Source organism: Buteo buteo, chromosome 3 (assembly GCF_964188355.1).
Source record: "Buteo buteo chromosome 3, bButBut1.hap1.1, whole genome shotgun sequence".
NCBI classification, from domain to species: domain Eukaryota; kingdom Metazoa; phylum Chordata; class Aves; order Accipitriformes; family Accipitridae; genus Buteo; species Buteo buteo.
The window spans coordinates 54,728,379-54,755,169 of NC_134173.1; the positions used below are offsets into that span (position 1 = coordinate 54,728,379).

The 26,791-nt window shown below is 36.2% G+C and overlaps 1 protein-coding gene across 15 annotated transcripts in view; it reads left to right on the plus strand.

Moving 5' to 3' along the window:
* VPS13B (vacuolar protein sorting 13 homolog B) overlaps positions 1–26,791 on the plus strand; it is a 488,999-nt gene that overhangs the window by 98,374 nt on the left and 363,834 nt on the right. For 13 of the 15 annotated variants that reach the window (XR_012649869.1, XR_012649870.1, XM_075023675.1 and 10 more), the window contains one exon: positions 14,976–15,160. Coding sequence is in view for 12 of the 15 variants with exons in the window: in XM_075023675.1 (XP_074879776.1) it covers positions 14,976–15,160 (185 nt within the window). In the remaining 3 variants the exon portion in view is untranslated. Of the gene's footprint in view, positions 1–795; positions 946–14,975; positions 15,161–15,542; positions 15,767–26,791 lie in introns of those variants that run through there. The other 2 variants (XR_012649871.1, XM_075023686.1) reach the window with 2 other exon arrangements.

The following is a 26,791-nucleotide window of genomic DNA, read 5'->3' on the forward strand; positions in this document are numbered from 1 at the left end:
AGAAATACAGTCTTCGAGTTGGCATCTACACTACTAAATAAAACATTCCAGAAACCAATCTGTGGCCCTGAGGCCTGGTGGCCTCTCATGGCTCAGTTCATATCCACATGCCTACCTGTAGCTTTCCACTTCTGAAGGGAGGAAAAACAAACAAAAAAATTAAAGCTAAGAAGGGTACTGTTATGGTTTCAGCCCAGCTGGTAACAAAGCACCAGGAAGCTGCTTGCTCACTCCTCCCCCTCAGCCCTGGTGGGATGAGGAGAAAATTATAAAGGCAGACTCATGGGTTGAGATAAGCACAGGGAGGGATCACTCACCACTTATGGTCACGGGCAAAAGACAGGCTCAACTTGGGGAAGAAACGAAATCAATTTAATTTACTACAAATCAAAGCAAAACAAGGATATTAGGAAGTAAACCCAAACCTTAGAACACCTTCCCCCCACCCCTCCCTCCTTCCCGCCTCAACCCCACTCCCGGTTCTCTCTCCACCTCCTCCCCCCAGCGAACTTCCCTGGCATGGGTCCTTTCCGCAGGCCAATCTTCAGGCACAGGCTGCTCCAGCGCGGGCTTTCCCATGGAGTCCCGGCCACCTTCGGGGGCCTCTGCTCCCCCGCTCCCCTCCACGGGCTGGGGGACACAGCCTGCCATCTCACCAGGGCTGCAGGGGCATCCCCTCCTCCCCCGCTCCTCCTCCCCGCCTTCCTGACTGACCTCGGTGTCTGCAGAGGGGTTCCTCTCACACTCCAATCCCCTACTCACTGCCAGTTCCCCTTCTGAAATCTGTTCTCCCAGAGGCGCTACCACCGTCGCTGACGGGCTCGGCCTGGGCCAGAGGTGGGTCCGACTCGGAGCCAGGGAAGTTTCTAGCAGCTTCTCACAGGAGCCGCCCCTGAAGCCCCTCCCCCGCTACCAAAAAACCTGCGCCACACAAACCCAAAACAGGTATGGTCAGGCTTCAGAGTGGGGATGGCTTCTGGCATGCTTGGTCCCTTCAGCATTGTTTGAGAAAGTGCCAGCTACCGTGGCCTGAGACTGGCAGGGAGCACGCTAACAGGTAAACAGTATGCACAGCCACGGACCATTACTGGAGCCTGCACTTGGCCTTGCTTAGTTGGCAAATAAAAACTTGCTTGGTTTTTATTATTAATTAAATATTATTATTATTATTATTTTATTAATTATTTTATTATTCATAAAAACAGGGTGCTTGAAACTTGCACCCTGAAACTGAAGGGCCTGGAAGTCAACTGTGGTGTCATCGTGCTAGCCAGCCCTGTTCCAATGTTGGTTATTACATAGGATTTTGAAGGAGTGTACTTTAGTGTTGCAGATGCTCTGTTACCTTTCACTTCTTTCTTTGCATCTTCTTTTTAAGAAAATGCCATGGGATTTCATAGGATTGAAAGCACTGTTTTAAAAATTTCTAGTACGTAAATACAATAACTTGAAAAAATTAGATTGTCTTTAATGTTTTAGGATTTCTAGTGTTGTCCTCTATAGAATTATGTTTCTGAAATTGTATTATTCACCTTGTGTACCAAATAATCCTCCTTCACCAAAGCTGTATGTTTAAAGGCTTATTGAATAAGCTATATGCTTATTGACTAAGCTATATAGAATTGCTGATTTTGTTTATCTTTTTATGGTTACCTTCATTATGCTTATGGAGCATTGTTATGTTGCTGGACAAGCTGTAGCATATCCTTCTTTGATTCTGCAAAGCTTCACTCTCAAGTGGTAGGCGTCATTTTCACCTGGAGTGAAGTACCAGAAACTCTATAGTCTTAAATTATGCACCTATTTTTACAAGCATGTTAATATGACACTCAGCTGAATTTGATAGCCATGATAAATGGTGACTAAAAACATTTTATTAAAAAAAAAAAGCTGTATTTATCTTCACTCAGACTAACAAATAAACCAAATACAAAAGCTTATGTGCATGTTAGCCTGTTCAGCTGTCCATAATACCTTAGCAGCTTTACTGCATCTGTGTTCATCTTGAGGTAAGAGAAGCATACTGTCCTGTGTCCAGTAGCATGTATTCTCCTCATGCTTGTTCCCTCTGGGACCCAGATGTGCTTTTTCTTTTCTGTGGGAATAGTCCTTCTCATAGATCAGGATCTGTCTTTGGTTCTAGGCTAAGTGTTTGTGTATTGTTTGTGTACAAGGAAACATCCTCACCACTTTTTGTCAAGCACTTTTATCCTAGTTGTTTATTGCTTTGTATTTTCTTTTAAATTATTATTATTTCTTTAGCAATGCCTTTTAAAATAAGTTAAAGTAGTCTGTCAGCTGTACATACTAAGGAACAGGTACTGTATTGAAGACATGCTAACATTTGGACCTCCATTGGGCCTGTATGTTCAGCAGGCATTGTCTGATTTTCCTTAGGTTTTACTCTTCTAAAGGACATAAGCTCCCAGTTTCTGAACTAGATTTTTTAGTCTGACACTTGTTGGATGATAATGTTAGAGGGCAGTTTGAACAAAAAAGGAAGAACAAGAGAAAAACTGAAGTCAGACTCATGTGGGATGAGACACTTAAACAGTGCTATGAGAATAAATCTGTTTATCAGAACAGATTTGGAAATCAGTTATGCCTGTCGCAAGTGCTTCTGATACAGATGCAAGACATGGAAAGGATTATGTTGGTTAAGACACGAATACAAGAATTGTGGATTCATTTTTCAATTCATCAGAATATTTATCCATTATAACACGTATGTTTTTTAAACAAAAACCTACAGGATTTCAAAATAAATTTTTAATTAGTTTTCTTTGCTGATGTTTAACTGGCTTTTCCTTTGAGTTTAATGACCGATTCCAAAATGAACAATCGTATAGAAGGAAATATATTTGGTAAGCATGATTAGAATATTCCTTTGATAGTCAAAAAAGTGTATATACATGCAGAATGACAGAATTAAGAATCTGATTTTTCTATTTTTAAAAGAAAGGAAAACGGAAATAGCATTGTTAGAATGCTGTCACTGATAGCCTCTTGCTCTGAAAGTACGTGTATTTGTTATACTCTAACTTTTATTTTGCATACATCTTGGATTTGGCTGTGTACATACATTACAGCAACAAAATGTTTTTCTGATGTTGTGTTTTACTGACTATCTTCAATATGTGTGTATGTAATAATTTTGATGGTCTTGAAGACTCTCTAGGGCTTGTGGAGCTGTTAAGTCATGAAATAGATGTAATGAGACTCACACTGAATAGACCAAAAGTGAACATAAAAACCCTATATCCATAGAATCTGTTTCAAAGTTGGTATTGTTTTTGAGGAAAGAATGTTGTAAAGTCAATGCCAGAGTCAGTGCTTAAAATGGTAAATTTAGATTTAACAATAATTGTAGTCTTTGAAGTAAAAAGTATTATGCATTTACTGACATTTAATGTTTTGCTTTAAATAGCTTCTGATATCCTTTAAAATTCTTTTGAGGTTGCTAATTAATGAGGCCACAACATAATAATTTTAACAGCCTTTATACTCTTTTCTGCTGTATGCAGTGTATACATGCGAATCATTAGCACACATTAGTCCATTCATGTCCTTGCTGTTGATGATACCCTTGATCCATCCTTTGCTATACTAAAGGTTTTCCTGGTAATGGGAAAAACAAAACACCCTTCCCCCCTTCCAGCAACTTCCTTTTGATGTTGTAACTTGTATCTTAAAGGATACTAGAATTGGCTTTTGGGGCACTTTGAGGCAAGGAGGAGTGGCGTTAAGTGCTTTTATTTACCTTTCTGGATTTAATAGAATTCAGTAGTTGCTAGTGAATACAGAAATATGGCTTTGTTTCTTTTAGTCTTGTGTACTTTCTGTTTGTGCCATCTCCCTTCAGTGCAGTATTTTAGTTCAAATATTTATTTTGTTTTAGCTAATGCAGACATGTACTTTTTTACCTCTCTGACCTTTATGGTCTAGCTATAAAAAAATTGCCAGAATTTCAAACAACATTTTTTCTCTCACTGTAAATGCATCTTTTTCCACCAAAATATTTTATGTGTTTATGAAACAAAATAAGCAGTATGCAAAAGTATTTAGTAGAAGAAATTCACAGAAAACCCTAAATCCTGACCAGCTTACCTTTTTGGATGAAGTTTCTTATTTAGATCTGTTGTCAGTGTTTACATGAGGTTGGGGTTGTGTTCAGCTCTTGAATCTTTAGCAGGAAATTTGAAATGGTGTTAGTTCCCAAGAAGATCTTTGAACTTTTCAGAGAACAAACAAAATAGGAGTTTTGTGCTTCTTTCAGTGAGTTGTGGTCCATCTTCTAACAATTTTGCAGCTGTTAATAATCTTCAAGAAAAAGAATAATTAGGAAAACTTATCTAAATTTGGTCACGTTTTTCTGTTTCACACAATTTTTACGGGAGTACGTAGAGGTGAGTTAAGACTATGTATTGAAAAATGGTATACCTGAGAAATTGGCAAGGGAGGGCAGGAAAGGGTGTGTGTGTATTAGTGTGTGTATGGGTTAGATGTTAGTATTTTCTTTCTGTTCCCATTGTCAACATTTTTTTCCACAACTATCCTCCTCTTGATGCTCTAAATACAATTTTATTTTTCCTGACGCCTACTTTCAGTTTCCAAGCACTTTCAAAGAACATTCAGTCATACAGCTTGTTCTCTTCATATGTGCTTTGAGTTTCTTCTATTATTATGTTCTTCCCATCTTCCAAGCATTCTATTGGAAATAGTCTAAAGATGCTTCTTTTCCTTTGTGTTCTCTTATTTGTTTCTATTTTTTCTTGGTGTCTATTCTCCATCCTTGTGCCATAATCCCAAATCTATTAATCCCACTGTATTGTTTTTCTTTCTTTTTCCTCTTACCATTTGAAACATGTGAGCGAAAGATAATTCTGTGAGCCTTTTTGTGCCTCTTTCCTTCTTAAATGTCACTGACATGTTCTGTCACTTTCTGTCTTGCTGTTTCTACAAGGGTTGGGAGAATGCTTTACAAGTTACTTAGCTCTTTGTGAGACAGCAAAGCCTGTGGATCTGTCCTTGTGACTGTTCCTGCTCAAAGCAGTTCCTCTTCCTTGCTCCTCAGAAAGAGGAGCTATCTTCCTATCTTCTATCTCAGTTCACGCTCACAAGCCACTGCTCCTAGCTTACAAGACTTGCTAATATCCTTGTTTTAGGAGATGTCTTCAGATGAGACGAAAGCAAAGCCTCTGTGCACCTCATCTGCATTCTTGAGATGTGTGTTGTTTGGAAAAGTGTCGGACTTCTGGGATAGCAACTTTTCCTCTGCATAAAATACAGCTTTACACTCAAGTTTTTCCTTTTATAGGATAGGGTTATGTCTGGTCAGTGGTGCTGGCTTTGGCAAATGGAAAGGTCCTCACCATAGATAGGGCCCATGAGCTGGGCTGTTTTCTTGTAAATAATGTATATGTAATTTTTCAACATGTTTGGTAATTTCCAAAGTGGTGTAAGAAATAGCAAAGAGGAAAGTCACGTTGCAAATTTGGTGTAGGAAAAGAGTTTGAAATTTGAGGTTGTTAATAGAATGGAATAGACTAAGAAATAAACATCCACACATTTTGAAATAAATTTATTAGGAGATAACTAATTTGTATTTAAGATGGCAAATTTTGCAGCTCTGCTGGGAATAAGAAAGGTAATTTGACAATAACTTAAAAACAAAATAATGAGCGCAATTTTCAAAGATCATATTGGATAGAAATTATATAAAAAAAAAATCCTTTTTTTCCTAGTAATTCAACAAAATTCTATCCTACAAATCCTACGTATTCTATATCCTACAAAAATACCTTGTAAATGACTGTATTATTAGCTGCTGAATTGACTGTGTGAATTTCCCTCAGGTGGAAGGAATGGTTTCTGAGAGCTTTGCTCTTACTTCTGACATCATGAAAGGATGATGGAAGTAGTTGCTGTTCTCAAGGCTGCCACAGTCATGACTCTTGCTCCCCTGATAACACCAGGTTAAACATGGACCTCCTTGCCAAATAGCAGCAGCCTTTGAGTCCTGTTCCTGTTCTGTGGCATCATTTTCAGCAGATGACTGCGTTTGTCAGTGCAGTTGTTTTCACTGAGTACCAGCATCTTTCTGAGCCCTCCTGGCTCCCTGTTTTACCTGCTAATGGCAACCAAATGGCTCTGCGTGGCAGATTTAGAGGATTGATTTAATGGCTGTTGCTCCTGCTTCTGGGAGTGTGTGAAGGGGGAAGGAGGAGAGGAAAGGAAGAGGGAGAGGATGAGGTTGCTTCTCTGGACAGTAAAGTAGGCTGCTCTGTGGGAAGGCAGTGCCCTAAACCCTGTTCCACCCCTATAGCTACTGAGATTGGATTACACTGTGGTATCCAAAGCAACGATACTGGATTTACAAAAGCTAAAAAAAATTTTAACAGTTGCTTTGTTTTAATAAACACAGATCTTTGCTGTTTGGAGGTTTGTGGCCACTGGCAACTTTTACTTGGTTACCTCTGGTGGTTTTGGTGGTCTTGGTCATCTGCAGCTGCTTAGTTATAGCATCTCCAAGTTCCAAGTTCCATCTGATATGCGCCCCCGCCCCCCAACTGTCACTTACCAGGGGGTATACGATAATGATTGCATTTATTTTGGCATTGCTGCTTTTCCAAGTAGGAGCTAGTTCTGAAAAAGATACAAGGCACAACTCAAATAGATGTAAAAGTGCTCTGCTTCTGGTATGATTCCCTCTGTACTACCTTCAAGCTAGTGGTTCTTTATAGAAAGTCCTTGTTTCTTTCCAGACTTCTTTCTGGTTTTTGGGTGTTTCATTGTTGTTGTTGTGGGTTGTTTGGGTTTTTTTTAATATGTTTTGATCTTTGGTCAGTGTAATGAGTACTGATTTTTCTCATGGTCCTTATATTTGGATCTTGTTGGACAAAAAGCAGCTAAATGTCATATCCCTTCCCTTGTCCCCAGTGATATCCACAATCAATGGTGACAAGATTCCTAAATCTAAGTAAAAAAGCTACAGACCTTCTCGCAGAAGTAAAGAAAGAATAGTTGTTTAAAGAATAAGTAAGAAAAAATGTCCTGAATTGGCATTAATTGCATTCCATGAGAAGGGTTTCTTATCCCTTGTTTTCTGATTCCCCCTCCCCATGCCTTGTGGAGTTCTGAAGATGCAGTTCTTCAAAGATACAACTTTATGCACAAGATACAGTTGGTTGATGATGTGTATAAAGCTAGCCATATATATTAAGGACATAAAGATGACTGAGGGCTTGTATTGTAATCTCCTCAGGGCAGAGAACTTGGAATTTTATTCTTTTATCGATTGCTCATATTGCTTTAATGATTATTTCTGGAGACTAGTATTAACCAGTGATTAGAAAAGGAATTTTTTTTTTTTTCTAAAGGAAGAAATAGCAATTAGTGACTGACCTCCTCTTGCAATTTAATGGGAGTTCAGATCCCTAGCATCTGTCCCATTGATAAGTTTACAGTCAGTAAGCTGAATTTGATCTAAACATACTAAATATGTTTCTCAAATGAAGCTGCAGGTTTGACATGTTCCAACATTATAGTTTCAGCAGCCACCTTAGTTTATCATGCGTCCAAAAATAAGATAAAAACCTAACCCCTTGTTGGGTTATCCCTTGTTGGTATAAAAAATTTTTAGTTCAAACCTGTTGCATTTTGAGGCACATAGGCAATGGCTTAACTGGAAGTGGAGATAGACTGCTTTCTTGCCTTCTTTCTTACAGTTTTAATCCAGCAGGTGGAAGGATTTATCTGATGCTTAGTGTGGCTGGATTCAAGCTGAGGGAAATTAGGACTTTCCTACCTTCACATTTGAGGTCTTGGTTTTTCTCTTGGTGTCTCACAGCAGGTAAAGTTACAACAGCTGTCTCACTGAGGACACTGCTTCTCACTTCCTTGTTGCTTCACAAAGCAGTATTATTATTTGCATGTAATGATCATCATTTTTAATCTAATGATCTTAACTTTTAATGTCCAGATGTAACAAAACTAATTATCTTAAAAACAGTCTGAGTTTAGAGCTCCTAACATGTATGGCCAGAGCCTTGCATTCTTTCCTTCAAAGGGTTTTGGGTTTTTTTGCAAGGTTTCTTCCTTTTAGATATTTCCTTGATTTTATTAATTATTTTTGTTCTTTTAATAATGCATTTATTTTTGCTTTGCTGTATAAAGCTAAATTTTATTGTTCCATCAAAACACACATGGTACTGAGAATTGAGAATGGATAATCTCTGTTCATTTCTAAGACATATTGAAGCTTCTACTTTGCCTGTGTTGTTTTGTTTTCACAATTGTTTCAAGGAAATCTGTGTTTTTTCTGAAGCTCACACATGAATTAATGCTTTACAAACATTTTTTTATCACTGACAATTTCAATTCCAGAACTGATGTTAAAAAAAACCCCAAAAACTATATACAAGTCAGTTTTGAAATGATCGTGTTGTTCCCTTTTAATCCCATATCTAAAATTTTCAGAAGGAAAAGTTAATTTTTTTTGTAAATCAGAAAAAAAGAAAAAAGTTGGTGAATCTTGAAGTTCATTGTTTTCTCCCTTGTAATAAATTGTATGATTAGCAGTATTTCCTACAAGTAAGAGGCAAAGGCAGCTGCAGCTGCTGAAAATTCACCTGTGTAAGAAATGACAGAGGATGTCAGGCAGCCTTTAGTGAAGCCTATAGAAGAGCAGAAGAGGTTTTGAAGACATGTCTTGGAGATATTTTTGGAACGAACTGTTCCTAAGTGGGTTTGATTATTATTTTTTGATAATAATTAACTTGGTCCTCTAGCACAAATAACTGTATGTTGCTGTCTGAAGACTAAAAATTGTGTTAGTGTATGCAGATGTGTGATATGACTGTTTTTTATTGTAAGTAGTAGTGACTTCAGTCTTGCATTTAAAAAAATTATAATTCTAAGACTGTAGTGGTTAACTTCCTTTCCCTTTCTTCTTCTCCCTGCATATTCCCTTTAGAGTTTTGATATTTGTCATTACGGAGCTAGACATTGTTTCCTTTACCCAATAATACTTGCTTAAATGTTAAGAAAAAGGATCAAAATTGTCATTTTCTTTAAGTTGATATGAAAGATCAGATTAAGTAGAAGTATGGATTTGTTGTAGGTATGTAGATGAAGTCTTTGTTCATGTCAAATATAAAACCAGCATACATTTTCTGTTTGCCTAAGAGGAAAGGTGTGCAAATGCTGACTGAAATTATTTAGGCATTTAAATTACATTCACGTTCTTCTAAGGCGTAGTTCCTGGGTTCTAGTAGCAGGTTACTGGTTTTGTTATTTTGGAAAAAATGAACTAATCGTGTTTTACTGTACAGGATATGAGTAATAACAAAAATTAAATTTTTGGAAACATTTTGCAGGTTGCAGCTTTGCAGTTGGGGACTCTATATAAACCTCTGGACCCAGCTGTTCACCGCTATATTCTTTCAATCACTCTGAGGTGTTGATTTTAAAAGAATGAGTTGCTGTTCCTAACGTCTACAAACTGAAAATATTTCATAGCAGGCCTGTGAACTTGCATGGATTGGTTATATTGGTGCCTATGCACGGCGTATAATAAGGACCGATTCATGTTTTCATTCAAAAACAGTGAAGAAAACTATTTTCTTTAATGGTACGCCAGATTTATCCAAATATTTCAGCAAGTCTGTATTACAGTTTGTCAGCAAACTGGGTACAACCAAAGTGTATTTAAAAATCATTTAATTAGGACAGATTCATTTTCACTCCATGCCACTACACAGCAAGACTTGCTTGTTCATATTTCCTTAAATTTATTCTGGAACTTGTCCAAGTTCAGCTTTAATGAGTAGCCTATCCTGCTAGTTACATTAGGATTTATTTTCCCCTAGAGAAGAGTGTTTGAATTGGTAGTTTTTTAACCTGTTCAGTTAAATGAACATATGTTCAGAACTTCATCTTAACTCTTGAGCGTAAAGATTTGAGAAATAATTATTTCTATTGTTGTTACAGTTTTAAAGTGCAGTTTAAATAGTGGTTTTAGACTCCAACTATGTGCCATAACTCTTTTAATATGGTGATGAGTTTTGATATGAAGTCACATTCAGTTGCTTAATACAAATTTAATGATACAATATAGAAACACAGGTCTGACTTGGTTTACTGAAAAAAATATTTGTACTTATATTTTCACTTATTGCTTGAATATATCTTTTGGGTCATAAAACTTGGTTAAATATAGCTCAGTACGTTATTAATGATGGATTTTCTGTATTAACAGGTGCAGTTTGGTAGCAAACTTGTATTTTAAGTTCTTTTAAATGCATTATTTGTGTTTCAAAACTATTATAATAAATCCTGAATTATAAATGTACTTTCATCACTAGCCAGGTCTAGTTAAAATTTCCTTTAAGCAACATTTGCTGCACACATGGTACAATACTTCCCCCACCTTAATTTCTTTTTTTTTTTTCCTATAAAAAAGGATTTATTTTCTTCAACTTCCCATTCCTCCAAAGTTATCTGAAAAGGACCAGTAGACTTGATTCCTGTGGGATTGTTAAAGTACAATAAGTGTAGAATTTGCATATTATTAAAAAAAATTCATACACTGTTATTACCCATAAAGGACTATTTTATGTGAAACTTTTTAAGTTTTAAATTTAGCATGGTTCAGTACAGTAGCTGTAATGGGTATTAAATGAATAGTCGAACTTTGAAAGCAAAGTCTTTTCCACTGTCATATTGTATGCTGTGATTGTCACAGCTCCTCACAGACTGCCCCCCCCTTACATTATTTTATTAATTCAGATGTGTTATTTTAGATGGAATTATTGCTGAGTCATGTTTGTCCTGAATTTTGCTGAAAAAGCTTTTCTACTTTCTTCCTTCCTTCACATTTTTACATTAGGGAACCTGTCTTTTGAAATATTCAGACAAATTTTTCTGAAGTATTTAGTTTTAATCCTGCAAAATAACATTCAGAAATACGAGGGAAAAGTAGAAAATTCTGAAAGGGTAATAAAAGGAAAAAGAACAGAAAGGAAAAATTTTACAGTGCACTTCTGCAATGAGATAAATAATAAAAGATTGCAATACATGGCTTGAAAAAAAGGAGTACTAGGAAACATTCTGATTGGTATCACCATGCATTATGTTTCTTGCCATGTGATGCCTACAAAAACTTTCCTAACATGCGTATCTAGTTTTCCAATTTCAATTCTACATAAAAGTAAAAGGTTTGTGTTATCTGTTTAATCTTGAGTTTTAAAATAAATTTATTTGTTGTGTATATAACTTTTTTTTTTTTACAGGGATGGATTTTCCTAACTACAGAATCACCTTATATGCTCATTTTCTTGTGCACACCTTTTCTGCTTAAATTGGTAAATTACAGAGCTTGGACTTGCTTTCCTAGAAATTCCTAGAGTATAAGTTCAAATTCTAACTTGGGACCAGCATTAGAAAAGGCCACAGTGTTGCAGTCTCCACCTGTGCTTTTCCTGGAACCCAGAGCTTTTCTTCTAGTGGCTATATGGATATATGTGCATTTACATGGAGGAATGTTTGTGTATCTGAGGAGCTGAAATGGGAGATATGTTTTATCTAATTGTGTCCACAAGAGATGATCTTCATGTGTTCTATTGTGTGTGTTGTGTGGTAGAAATTGTCAGAATATGTTCTAGGCTTTTAGTTCATTTTGGCTATCTATCTGAGTCAAAGTGTTTTTCTTTAGTTTTTTTTTAACTAGGCAGCATCTTTCCCTATTTGCCTGACTTAATACTGGTATTATTTTCAGCTTTCGTTTTGTCTCTCCTTAAAGTAGTTCTAATTTTCTAAGTAGCTTATTTTTTGAAGTGTTCTGAAGTGACAAAAATGTCTTTTTAAATGGCTTTCTTGCACCAACATATTTCAAATAGGTTTGGATGCATTCTTTACTTAGATGGCCACATGTGGTATTTGTATTTTTTGGGAGAAGAACATTTTCAGGAAAGGTGTGCAGTGTGTTTGAACTTCAAACTGAGAGACAGGAAGAGCTTCAGGAGTTTTGTACGGATATTTCTTACCCCTTTGATGACTTACTTTGCTGCAGTTTGATAGAGTAGGGATCTCGGGCAGCAAGGCTGGCATGTGGTCTGCTCACGTACTCTAGGAAGATCTTTACGGGCTGTCAGCAGAAAGGCACGCAGGAGATGCTTAGTTCCCCCAAACAGGACAAATGTAATTTTTATTGTTCTAACTCACTGTTTGGTATCAGTGACTGCTATAAAAAACCCCAAACAATCCAACAAACTAGGCTAATAATGAGATGTCTTCTGAAAAGATCTCTAATGAGTTTTGATTTTCCTTGCAACAGAGGCTGTATCAGTCCATAATATGGTAGATCCAAACTTCAAGGACTGATAGTTTCATTCAAATAGTAGACTGCTTTTTTTTTTATTTTTTCATTCTGAAGGAAATTTCTACAACCAGACACAAGCCTGAGTTCTCCCATATAATCATGAAATGTTTTTCCTTCATCCATGTTTTTTCTGCAAATGGCATTTGAAGCTGGCAGCACAGTTGTGTCGTCAGCTTCAAATGAGTTGCAACTCAGAGGCAGTCTTGTTGCTGGTTTCCTCCCCCTTCTTAACATTTTTGAGACAGGTAGTTGTGATTCTGAGTGTTATGAGGTTGAAAAACCTTGGTCTAAAGAATACTGATTACTATTACAGAAGGCTACAACATCTGTTTTTGTTTGTTCTTTGTCTTCCATCTGTATTTACATCCATTGTCTAAGAATCTTTCACAAGTATCTTCTTTCATAGGAATCGGTTTTTCTTTTATTCCCTTGTTTTTATTTTTAGTGAGGAGCAATGGAATTGGCTTTTGTGGATGGGCTTTATCTATGAAACTTTGATCTATGGTGTAGACATCCACAGCTGAGATAATTATCGTAATCTCCCTTTACAGGCAGTGGTCAGAAATAGTGACCTGCAGAAGGCAGTTCATTTAATGCTCAGATCTAGAATGAATGGATCTCTGTTATGTATATAAGTGCTGTTTTCCTTCCTTTTACCTTAAAAGGGTCTACAGCCATCTTAGATAAAAATGTTTGTTCATACTCTAGGTATCTAACACTTGATGAGATTAATTCCTCATGTTCCAGAGAAAATGGTGTTCAGTGAGCTGTTTTGTGGTATTGACAATGAATTGAGGGAAGAGATCTGTTTGTGACTTAAGGTGAATTTTTTTTATGTGCAAGTCCATTTAAAGTGATGACATTACATTTGGCTGTACCACCATGTCAACATGGTAGTTGGTACATGTCTTCTGATGTTCAGAATGCTTGTTTCCATACCATGTTTTATATATCACACAGGCCTTATCTGCAGCTTATGGGCCAAAAGTGTTAGCAGCGGAATACTTTGTTATTCTGCCGCTTCATCTAGATGATAATGGGTCTGAGAAGTGATGATGTGCTTTTTTCTTTAGTTTTCTTTAAGGGCCACTCTCCCAATCAGGTGCAGAATGTGCAAGGAAGTCTACTTCATATTGCTGGAATTTTGTGTCACTTCATGCTGCTACAGATTTTAGAGTTTGAGCATCAGGAATGGCCTGTTTCTGAATTCATTGAGCCTCCTGCAGAGTCTCCGCTGCTAGTATGATCTCACATATGTTAGGTTATGTGGCTGCAAGCGTTTTCTTGTGGATCCAGATAGGAGATGCAGTGTATTGTGACTGATTGTGACAGTTCCTTGGAAGGTTTTGATTTTGCAGATCTAAAGAGCCATTCAGTGTCTGCAAGGGAAGGTCTTTGCATTTTCAGTTCCTTGAACATTTTGGTAAAGGGTGCTTTTTTTCCTGGGCTAAGGGATTGTGTGAGCAGCTTCAGCAGCTTTCCCTCATTTGAGGTTCTGATTCCCAATGGAACATTAACCTAATATTGTTAATTTTCATGTGGCTTTAGGCTTGTCCCTAAAATGTTCTAATGGAGGAGATTCTCCAGAATGAGAATGAGCTAATCTGTTCATCACTCTTTATATTTTGGGGACATTTAGAGAACATAATGCTAAATAGCACAAAGTACATTATGGTGATAGAACAGGAGATGATTAGGGTAAGGATAATAATGATGTAAATATGCTGCAGGAAAAGGCTCCAAAATGAGAATATTAAAGAACCTTTGTAGTTTTTGTTGAATGTAGCAAATCAATCTGTTGCTTAATTTCAGGTAATAGTGTATATATTACGAAGAAAAAGTAACTTACTGACTTTGCTACGGTTGTGGTAGAGACTTCTTGTTGATAGTGGACTATGTTGTCACAGAAGAGTTTATTTCCAAACAGAATGTCCTTTACCTTGCACTACCCTCCTAATGCCTGTCCCCACCTGTTCCTCCTCCCCATTTAAAAGGTAAAAGGTATTGAAAATCATTAGAATCACTTAGTGAGCATTATGTCAGCCAAATATGGAATATGAGGAGAAATAGGGAATGTGGGGCTTTTTGTATTTTATTGTATGGATATTGTCTGTATGTTTTTTGGTGGTTTTTTTGGTTGGTTTGTTTGGGTTTTTTTGGATCACTGGATATATCTCATTTAGTGAGTCACAGTAAACTTTTAAATAAAAATTTTTCGGAAAATTTAAATTTTTGAACAATTTCTTCTGTGTTTTTAATAACTGCACAATTTTATCAATAGCTCTTATTTTGGTGGGAGCACTTGGAATTGTTTTTGTTAAATATTTTAAAACCAAAAGATAATTAGAAAAGCATACGTGATTTTTCCTCTTGTATTCTGGAGGGAGATGTAAAGTTATATCATGTAACAGAAGTCCTATTTAGGGTGAATTTCAGTAGAATCAGCTCTTACAAGAAGAAATTTAACAGGTGCACAACTCCGACCTTACAAACTAACTGCTTATAGTGGTATTCTGTGACTAGGTTTTTAAATTGTTATTTTTATGCACCAAAGTAATGATTTTCCTTTTTTTTTTTCTTTCAATATATTAAACAGGTCCAAGCGAGCTCATGTCCCACTAACAGAATGCATATTTGAGCTTCCTAACTTGACAGTTCAAGCAACTAGAGCTCAAACCCTTCTGCTTCAAACTATTTATCAGAGCTGGTGTCATCCTGTTGGAAATGTCAGTTCGGTGGTGGTAAATGAAGCTTTACTGAATGAGGTTTTCCAAACTTCAGGTAAATATGTGATGCTTTTTGTGAAGTATTTATTATGGTACAGAGCACTACTAGTGAATGAGCATACAATTATATCCTTTAAATCCAGGTTTTTACTTATAGTAGTTAACATACAGAATGTTTTTTGTGTGTATATGAGTATTTATAGCTTATGCTTAAAATCCAGGATGTAAGCTAAGCCACCAAGCTTCGCTCCTTGGCACCAATTTCTGGATGCATTTAATTTTCCCATACAGGATAATTTTTTCATGCTTCCCTCATCTGAAACATCCGCCCTTGCTACCTTATATGGTGCAATGTTGTAACTTAAGATCATTCAGAAGTGAAGCTGGATTATTAAGAGCTTTATTAATCAATGGCATACATTGAATTTTTTTTAAAGGCCTGCAGATGTTTCTCATCCAGCTTTATAAAGAGATGTTACTTAACTGGTTGTGAAACTGCTGAAGATATGCAAGTCTCAGTGTTGATATAAATAATGAAATTGTTTTGCAAAAGGATGACAGGTAACCAACCGTGGATTTGGGGAGTAAATAAAGGTTTTTGACCAGTTTACAGAGGAGACCACAGTCTTCAAGTGCATAAAGGTCATCCAGAAGAAGATAATCTATTTTTTCTTTATATTTCTATGCAGGCTAGAATAATTTAAACCTACTATTGCTTAGACCCATTATTGTTTATCTTTTGTGAATAAACACATAACAAGAATAATTGCAATCTTTTGGAATTTCCATCATTACCAGTCTTGGAGAATGTGCTGGGAGAATGATTCAGATGTAGGAAATCATGACTTGAAGCAGAATGATAGGTTAGACTACCACTGGAAGTCTTTATCAGGCCTGTTTTCTGCAGTCCTATTTTCCTTTTTCAGTCCTGTTGTTTTTTAAAGTTAAATCTGTGTTGATCTGGTGCAAAAGAACTGTTGTATTTTCAGGTGGGTAACCCTTTTAAGTGCTTAGTTTTTCCTTCTTTCCCAAAAGTCACTGCTTCTCTTCATTCTTTGATTCTGTGTGAGTCACCTAAGGATGAGATGGTGAGGTTTTGTTTTCAAGTACTGGTACTTCTGAAAGTAGCAGGTTTACAATCCACACCTTAGAAAGATGTGAATATGTTTGGACAGTTACAAACTAACCTGTACCATCATTTAACATGTTTCAGTCCTTCAGTTCAATGACCTGTGATACAACTGTGCTAACAATATATCTGCAGAATAGAAACCTGGAGCACACATTTTAAGTACTTACAATAAAGTAAATGAACAGTATAGTACATTTGTTTTGATCTTCTCTTGTTCATAGCTTAATGCTTGACCTGGTAAATTTTATACTTCTGTAGTTGTACTTTGCCTTAACTGGATGAAGGCAGCTTTGAGTTCAAGGCTATGAGTTTTTTGTTTGTTTTTCTTGGTTTTTTCTTTTTTTTTTTTTTTTTCAGTGAAGTAACTATGAGGATAATGTAGTCAATGAGGAACTTTTCAGTAAACAAGGCACATCTGTTAATCACTGATATTGTTTTACTAAGATTCAGCTTAGTTTCTCCAACACAAAACAACTGGTGAATGTTCCTTGGGAGTCCTTGTTTTGGGTTCCCACCTGCCACTGCATGCCCCTGTGCTCCTCTAGGCTTGTGCAGGTCAGCTATTGATGGGCTGATGGCTCCTGTGGTTGGCCTGGGAGTAGCCCAGCAGGGTATTATTTGGGCTTCCCCTCCTTGTCATTGTCTCTCTGAGCTTCTTTGTGGGTGTACAGATGAGGTTTTGCTGTATGAGCTAACATCTCACGGAAATAACAGCCTTTTTGTCAATGGTATTGTGTTTTCCATCTAACCACAGCTCATTTTTAGCCGTGCACAGAAGTAGTACAAAGGTAGTTCAAGAAAATAGCTTTCTGTCCTTGTGATGTTATGGATTAATTGTTTCTTTTATCAATTTTGTACAAAAAATGCAATTATAAACCTATTTGCTTCATTTTCTTGTATAGCTCTTTCCCTTTGTTCCTTGGCTTTTTCTGATTCTTTTCCTGCAAGAACACTACAATTTTGTAGAAACAATTAACAACACGACTAAAGATCTCACCTTCACTTTATCCTATTTCCCAGGGGATCTTTTTCTTGAAAGTCATTGTTTTCATTCTGCTGTTACAAGAATCATAAACTGTGTGTTTCATGAGTACTGTTGCCCAAATTATCTTCTACCTTTATATTTACAAACTTCTAAAACCCATACTTCTAACTAATTAGAACTATAGCAGGACAAACAGCTATGTCTCTATCTAGATTCTTATCCCCCTGTTAAAAATAAGGACCTACCCAGACATGACATTATTCTCACAAAAAAGAAAGAGCTTATGTACTTTGTCTTCCTATTTTTAATGGTCTGCTGTTATCCAGAGATTTCCAGCAAATCTGCCTGCCTTCAGTCTGTATCACAGGATTTTACACATTCTTGATACACAGTACACCACCACCATGCTTTTTTGTCTTGAACAAACTGTGCCCTCCTATAGAAATGTTCTAGTTACGCGTTACCCTTCTAGATCTGTTCTGCCAATTTTGAAAATAGACTTCAAATTTTTTTTTCTATAGTTTACTAGTTGCACATAGCTAGTCTCAAATGTGTTTGCCCTTTGTTTACATAGCCTACATCTTTCTCAACTGCCTATGTATTACCACATTTTGTGTGGCGATTGAAGAGAGTTATTGGACTGAAACAGTTGTTGCTGAGCTCCTGATGTCTTTATTGAGGCTTTGTGCCAGGTTCTTTTTGTGAGTGAGGTGCCTCCATAACATACTGATTCAGTATTACTTGAACTCAAAAGTGATACCACAAGCCTTTGTATCCTATCAACACAGATCTTTTTTAGCAGGAATTATGGTCCCTAGTTGTATACTTTTTCCAACACAGCCATCTCCTCTAGTTTTAAAACTGCATCACTGAAACTGTGCTTACAATATGGGCTAAGACATGCTGCAGGGAAAGAACAGATGAATAAGGGGGAAAAAAGAAAGAAAAAATGGAAAGGAAGGAAAAAAGAAGAAAGACGGTTAGCTAATAAAAAGGGAAGAGAGATGCAGGGGAAGGCAAAGCAAGGAGAAGCAGGTAAAAACAGTTAAAGTAGAAAAGCAGTAAAAGTTAAGAAAGCCAAAGTTTAATAGGAAGACAAGTACAGATACATGAGCTGCAGGAGGGGGAGAGAACATCAGAGAAGAATGCCTAACTATTGGCCCTTTGACATGCTGTGGAGAGTCTCGCGAGGTATGAAGGCCTCTTCGAGAACCTGTCTGCAGGGTAACTGCTGAAATACTTTCTCTGGATGTAGTTTGCACTGTGTATTTCCACAAACACAGAAATAAAATTTATAGCTTGTATCTGGGGTTCTGTCCTACAGTTTCATCTACAGCAGGGATGTTTTTCTGTTCCAAAATGTCCTTCAAAACTAATTTAGGCTGAAGGAAACAAACTCTTAAGCTCTTTCCTGTACAAATTCTTGTTGGGAATAGATTGATGGAATACGGAAGGGAAAATTGCTTGAAGATTATCACTCTTACGTGTCCCACCTACTTTCCTCCCCCTGCTCTCTAGAAAGTTTTTTCTACTAGGAGAACACTTTCCTAAATTATTTCATAGTTTGTTGGTCATTAGACTTGCTGTCTTCATCAGATAGTCTGAGAGTTTCTCTTTTAAGTAACTTGTCCAAAGGCAAGCTGTCTGAAAAAACAAGTTTTGAAGTCTCAAAAGCAAGTTGTGTGTGTTTAGTTTCTGACAGAATTTAAGAATGAAGTGCCTCTACTACTTAAAATTTGTATTTGTCATGCATAGTAGTAAGGTCTGTTATCTTAAAAATACCAGTAAAAAGATGTGTATGGTACTGTGACTAGCTGATTGAGCTCAGAACTTGTGGAGGACAGGTAAAATGAGTATTTCAAGAAGGATATTTATCGTAAATATGTTTAGATATGATGCCTTTCTTATCTGGAGACTATTTAATTCTAGTAAGAGCAGATTTTTAATTATATCTGATTTGGAGTATAAAGGTCCAGCTAATGGCTTAATGGGATTTTTGAAATCACGCAACTTCCTTCATTGCAGTGACATCTTAGCACTTTTGTAATCCATAGTTTTAAGTGCCTACTTGGCAAAGGTTCTTTTCAAATGAGCTGGTATTTTTAGGGTTCAGAGAAGCCAAGACAATTAAAAATTTTGAGATTTATATATAAACAATGAAACTTACTCCTTGAATGAATAGGCGTTAACATTAAAAGCTACAAGAAATATTCCTACTGCCTAAAATGGGAGTTGTGCAAGAACAAAAAGAATAAAAAAAATTGAAATAGATGGGAATACAAAGTAACAAAATGCAAAATAAGAAATGGATAAATGAAACAGCTGCAAACAAGTGTTTGCTCTTTTTCATGGGTCAAGGAAAAGGCACTATTAACTGTTTGATAAGGTATTACATCTGAAATAGAAGAAAAGAACAAAAGCAGTCTTCAACCCACATTAGCTCTTTGGAAGTTTATGTTTGTGTTTTGGTTTTGTTTTATAATCTTTTTGGTATACAAGCACAACTAAATAATATGTTAGTTCTGTTGCACATGCTTGTGAAACATCCTGTTTTTTGCATTTCATCCACTATAAATGTGGAAACAAATGTGAATCTGAAATACATCATGCTTTCTACAATTTTGCAAGTGAACGTATTGATGGTGATAAAATGCTTTTACAATTATTATTACACAATTGTTTTTACAAAAATAAGTGTACAAAATACCAAAAATTTAGAAAAATAGTGCCAGTTAAGATCTTTCAAAGGTTGAGCATAATTAATCCTATGAAGTAATTTTATAGTGTATTTTTTCATTATTTGTTAGTAGGTACCTGAAGCACTCAGTTTCTAACTGTTTCAGCCTGCCAAGAAAACATATACACAGTCACACATGGCTTTAGTTTACTCTGGAAAACTGGAACTTGCTACCACTTTTTCCTTGTCCTATTCAGGTAGTTCATTATTTTGTTGACAGTTCGGTTCCATTAATCTGGTATTTTTGGGAAAATTGCTTGCAGACCTTACATTTCTCTATTGAAGGTGATCAAATAGGCATTTGAATCCCTCATGTAAATGATGTCTTAAAGTTAAAATAAAATCTACTTTCCAGAAAGTAACTGTAAAACTATTTTATGCAAGATTTCATGTGGGATACCTTAATGGTTGAATAATAAATTTTACCTCATAAAAATGAAATTCAATAATACAGTAGCTTTCTCAGCGCAGTAGCATCTGGTTGAATCTCATGAGAGCCAATATTTTCCAACTCATTAGGATCATGTCGTTCTGTATGTCGTCAACATTGACTTAGCCAAGCTACCTTTACTTACATAACCGCCAAACTATTAAATAGGTCTCTTGTGGAGTGAAGTCAAATATTCCTCTTATTTTGCTTTTGCCTTGGAAGAAGAGAAGAAAACGTACATACTGTAACATTTAAACATCTGGTCTAAACCACATCAGGGTAACACTGAGGAAAGTAACAGGATTCAGTATTCTTCCCAGGTGTACATATAAAAAAGGGTTGTGGAGCTGCTGCATAGTTCTTTTAACCACTTAGGAAAAAGACTGAAGTAAGTGACTTGCCTTTCTAATACCCCTGTTTTTAAAACTACTTTTTTACTTTTACCTGCTCCCCTGCCACCAAACCCCAAAACACAAAACCCAGCAAAAGCCCAACATTTTGAAGTTTAGTGGTAATGCACGTTGTTAAGCTCTAATCACTTCCTTGCAACATATTGGCATTTAATCTCTCTTCCACACCATGTGGCCAGTTTTGGCATTCATTTTGAGGAGCAGGACTTAAACTTTGTGTTTAAAATCAAAGTGTAAGTGTGTATTCTCTTAAGTAATTGCTTGGGAGTGGCAGGACAGAGCTGTATGAAACTTGCACAGTATAAACAGTTTACTGTCTTGAGTGTGTGATTGTACCCCTATGTGTCTTTATCCTTCATGTAGGCTTCTGAATGCAATGTGTAAATAGTGTTATTTTTATACATTGCACATTTCTGTGAAAGTCTGGTATATTATCAACTCTAATTTCAGATGGAAACAGTGTGGATAAGCAACCTAAGCACAATTTGTTCTTTATCTTAATTATTTGAGCTTAATATAGTCATGTATAATATTTTATTTCCTCTTAATTGTAGACATTTTCAGTGATATTCTTAAGTCATGAACTGACTTAGTCTGAACATGGGATAAGTGGGACATTTTATCACTTTAATATGTAATCAGTGGGGTTTAGCTTGTTGAGTATCTTATTAAATCCTCTGCCTGAAGCAATGATTCTGTAGTGGCCTGAAATGAGGAACTAACATGTGAAGTATGCATGTAAACCAGTAATTATAATTGGCTTTTTATTTTTTCTGGTCTAATTAATGTATACTAATAAGCTTTGAAATTGAAAAATAGAGCATTCTGATGAAAGAGTGGTGGTAGGCATACTTAAGGCATTCATACAAGCTCAACTCTGATTAGTAATGTTGTGCTAAAGAATCTAATGTACTTAAAAATCCACTTGAGACTTTTTAAATGTCTGTTGTGGTAGAAGTGAATGTATACTTAGTGTCAACAGAACAGTCAAGGAGAAAAAGCTGAAAAAATCAATAGGTTGTGAAAGGAATACATATATACATGACATCTATAGATATACATATAAGTATATAAGCTTTTTCAGTTGAGTTGTGTTTCAGAATTGCAGGAGAGCTCAGTTCAGTGTGTGTGTTGAAATTAACAGCAAACTCTTGTTGGGTGTGTTGGTGGGCTACCAAAAACAAGACACCTAAGCTTAGAGCTATAAATAGTGCCCTTCCTCCACAGTCTGTACTTTATTTGCACAAATACCAATGGAAGCTGTGACTGAGAGCACCTGTTTTGTTTGTTCAGCTGTTAGCTTTATGTTATTCCTTGTTCTATTAAGAAAGGTGTGTTTGGACAGCAGGGAGGTAGGCTGCCTTTTTGCCATGTTCTCGCAGCCATGTACTGCATCAGGTTAAAAACTCTACAGGGAGGTTCAGATGGTGGCTTCTTTTCTAAGAGCAATAGAGCATGTTGAGACTAAGCTACTGGAATTTAGTGTTATGACAAGCAGACTGGGAAGAACGTTAAGTCATGGATCTGGTGCATAACAGGAACTGGAAAATTTCTGAGAAGAGCTCAGAGCAGACACAAAAGAAAGCTTCAGAGATAATAGAAGGAAACATTCTTGTTTGGGGGAGGACCCAGAGAAGTTATTGTCAAATTTAGAATGAATCAGGAAGGCATCGGTGGTTGCTGATGTAAGAATGAGGCAAGAATGAGAAGGCCACGGTGGTGTTTTGATGCCTGTGTTTTAAGAAAAAGGTGGATGCAGAGGTCCTGCAACAGAAACATTGACCCTGTCATGCTACTATTTGCTGAACAGTGCTTTTCAGAAGAGCAGAAGGAAACTATTTCTTTGCCCCTGTCAAAAAATAACAGGGTTGTCAGAAAATTCAAGTTGGAAGGTACTGCAGGAGGTCTCTAGACCAATCTTCTGCTACAATCATGGTCAGTTATGGGATCAGACCAAGTTACTTAGGGCTTTATCCAGTCAGGACTTGCAAATCTCCAAGGGTAAGAAAGCCCTGTCTCTGTGCAACCTGTACCACTGCTTGACTATTCTCATGGTGAGAAAGCTTTTCCTCCTATCCAGGCAGAACTTTTCTTATTTCAATACATGACCATTGTCTTTCATCCTCCTACTGCACGCCACTGTGAAAAGCCTACCTGCGTCTTCATCACAACCTTCCTGTATGTACTGGAAGGCTGCTTATATGTCAAATGTATTACTGCTGTTTTTCACCTTTTCAAACATTAAAACAAAATTGTAACTGAGGAGTCCTGGTTAGTGCTAAAACTCAGTGATGGTATGTCTGGAATCTGTTTCCTGTTCTAATTTTCATGCCAGCTAGATTTAACCTGAGCTTTGATGCTACCAGTACAAACAAACTCAGTCACTCTGTTGTCTGATTAATAAGTATACTAAGGTATGACATCAAATACTTACAGTTCAGACCATCACTCTGTGGTAGTTTGGCAGTTGTGGATATTTAAGAAGTCAGTATCTCTCATTTTCCCCTCCAGATTAAAAAATGCTACTTTATAGGATATTAGATCAGTTTATATAGTGAGATATTCTGAGAGAGAAGTGAAAATGCATACAGGTGATACAACACAAACAAATGATCAATAATTTATGTCTACTTATTCTATAATCTTTTCTGTTTATGGTTTCATGGGATCTCCTTTCATCTTAAAATGTAAAAAAGCTGTTGTGGGCTGCTAAAAGTGCCTGTTAACAGGGCTTTGTTCACAAGTTTCATTTCTTGGGCTTCAGTAGTTGCTATTTAAAAATCTTAAATATGTGCCATCACATTCTGTAGTGCTGTTTCAAAATGCCATTGTTGGAGTGAACATAAAACAAATGGATAACCCCCTGCAGTAAACAAATAATAGCAGATCCGTAACTTAGATTGTAAAAATGAGGTATAATATTTTCATACACACAATCTTCCCCCTTCTGATGGTTCTGTACTGTTCAGGTAAATGCCCTGTATGTGCATTAAAATAATATGGCAGCTATTAAATTTCATCATCCAGTTAGAGTTTGGTCTAAGAATTCCTTTCTGTGTCATTCATGTCTCCATAATACATCCATGTCTTCCATTTTTTCTCCATTTGGGTAAATAAATGTATTAAAATTTCTCTGTGGACATGGTTGAAAAATGTGTTGAGGTCTTCCCCCCTTTTGTCAGTTGCAAGTGCCAAGAATTGTAAGCATTAAAAAATAGCACAAAGATAGTGACTAAATTAGGTATTTAACCCTTCTCCAAATTACTGTAGATTAAGAAGAAAATGTTCCAGGTAAGTTTTCCCATGCAGATTGTCACTTACAGATGTTATACTCTTACTGAAGATCTTTTCTTGGAAAAACAAAACCCACTATCCTCAGGTTTATGCATGTAAAAAGAAAAAAGGTAATGAGAAAAGGTTGTATTGTATCACTCTGTTATGTATTTCATTCAGTCTGAGTGAAATAGTTCGTTCAGTTTGTAATGCTGTGCAGGACAGTAGTTTTGTTTGAATAACAATATGGGATTTTTTTTTTTTGCTGTTGTAGGGTTAAAGTTAGTAAAAATGCTTTGTGATCCTGAAACGACTTGGATCAGTTTAAAAGAAATTGGAACATCTTATAGCATGTGTTCCTCCTTGTTATTCAGAATGAGAAATTTTACAGTTTGGAAAGTAGCAGCCTAATTAGAGGTTTTGATCTTGATGAGGCAAGAAATATCAGCAAGGAAATTTTGAATGGAATAGATTATTAGGGAATGTGAATGAAATGAAAAAATAGTAAGTACAGAATTGAAGAAGCTCCTGTCAGGAGCTTCTTGTAGTAAAAATGTTTGCTGTAGTAGTAATCTTTGGGGGAAAAAGAAAAGGCATAATCAGAAGTAGACAGATTTAAGAATAGGCACTTTTATAAACTATTAAACATGGTATAAGCACGTTTTTCTGTTTGCAAACATGTAATACTGAAGGTTGATCTTGAGTAGTGAGTTTACAGAATGTGTGTAGTTTTGATCGAATAAAAGTTGCAGGAAGTTGAAATTGTGACAGATTCCAAGTATTAGACTGCTGCTTAAAACTTATTATAGTGCCTACAATACTAATAGTTTACAAAATACTAGTATGCTCTAAAATTACTTTCATGTAATGAACTCTAGCGAATGACATGAAAAATTACTTTCCATTTGTGGGGGCATTTTGGTTCCTGTGACAAGGTAAGATGATAAATACCAATGGTGTTCTTGCCATAGAAAGGTACCAGAGTATTACATACTGCAATAGTAATTGCTAGTCTGATGCCCCACATGATTTATTATTATATTAAATCAGGCTTTTTAAAAAGCTGCATAAGTTGTGATTGTTTTAAACCTAGAGATTATAGATCCAAATGTCAGTTTCTAATTGCATGGATATTCAAGAAAAGGATATTTTTCTCCAGGGATATGTGGGAGTTGTTAAGCTGTTGAAATGCAGACTGTATAAGGAAGGATTATTGTGACCCATGCAGTAAAGAATAATGTTTTTCCTATGTGTCTAGTCTACCTGATAGTCATAGAATAGAATTAATGCAAGGTACATGTAATAAGGTAATGGTAAGGACAGAAAGTATATTTTTACTGGAAAATACTAACTTAAAATTAGAGCAGTGCTTTGACCATGAATTGTTTAGGTTAGTATTATGCCTCTAAAGGTGGGCAGTTCTTTTGGAGAAAAATTCTACCAATGGTAGAAATACACAGTAACATAAAAAGGTAGTAACAATAAGGCAGACAAAGTTAGTGAAATGTTAGATTCTCAGGGAACTATAGTAAGCAAGGAATTTTTAAAATAACATTTTACAGTTTTGATTTTTGCTTTTGGAGGGGAGTTAATGAGTAATAAATGAAGAAAGTGAGGTGTTCTCTTACAGTGTTATTTAACAGTACCCAGTGAATGTCCCTTCTGTTTATGTGAAGCGCAATAGGAAAATTAAATATGGCACAGCAAATGTAACTGTTTTGATCTTGCTTTGAAGTGTTGTACTAGTGTAGGAAAGTATTCCTTACTTTGCACTATTGTTGTTGTAGATTTTTTTTTTTTTCCTTCATGAATAAAGATACGTATCACACTATATGTTAAGTAACAGCTTGGCTTCTAAGGAGACGTCAGAGTTCTATGTACAACCACAGCTGAATTTTGGGAGCTTTGTCTTGTGCAAAATAAGAGCTCCTGCATCTGCTTGACATCCTCCAAAACATACTTTGGAACCAGCACTGCTGTTGATTCAGAGGAAGTAATCAGAGCTATTTCCAGAAACACCTTTGTTTTAGTTGGAGATCACCTAAATAAGTGTAGTCCTCAGTCTGAGCTTAATTTCTTTTGGTTACAATTATATCATAAGGCTGGTATGGACACAGATCAAACCAAATATGTGTTTTGCTTTTTCATCTTTTTTCCCCTTTTTCACCTTCATATTTCGCTTTTTTGTTTGTTTGTTTTGAGGGCAACATGATAAATAAAACCAGATATTATACCTTCTTATGCTGACTTCTCCTGCTTTTATAGCCTGGCTTTGTTGCTGCATCTCATTCATGATCTTTTCCTCCTTTTACTGTTCTTATATCAGATCCTGGGATATTTGACCCTTTTCTTCTTCTTCTTTATTGGACTTCTTTGTTCCAATCTTTTTACTTTCTCCTTTTGATTTGCCTCTTTTTCTACTTTTCTTTAATAAACAGCAGGGGATCTGATCAGTTGGGTATAGAAGGGTAAAATTGTCTCTTGCATGGTAGCTTCAAATGTTGTTTTTCTTGTTAAAGATGCTCTTTCTGAACTGGGAATTTTTGTAATAATTTTTTCCTCAGTTATTGCAGGGCGTGGGGACTGACTAGGAAATACAGAAATTAAGAATAAATGCAGGTCTCAACTAGTGTTACAGAAATGTTTTAAATCAAGACTGATGCAGAGGGATTTCTTTAAGTATTCCAGTAATTTTTCAGATTTTCCAGTTTAAGACATT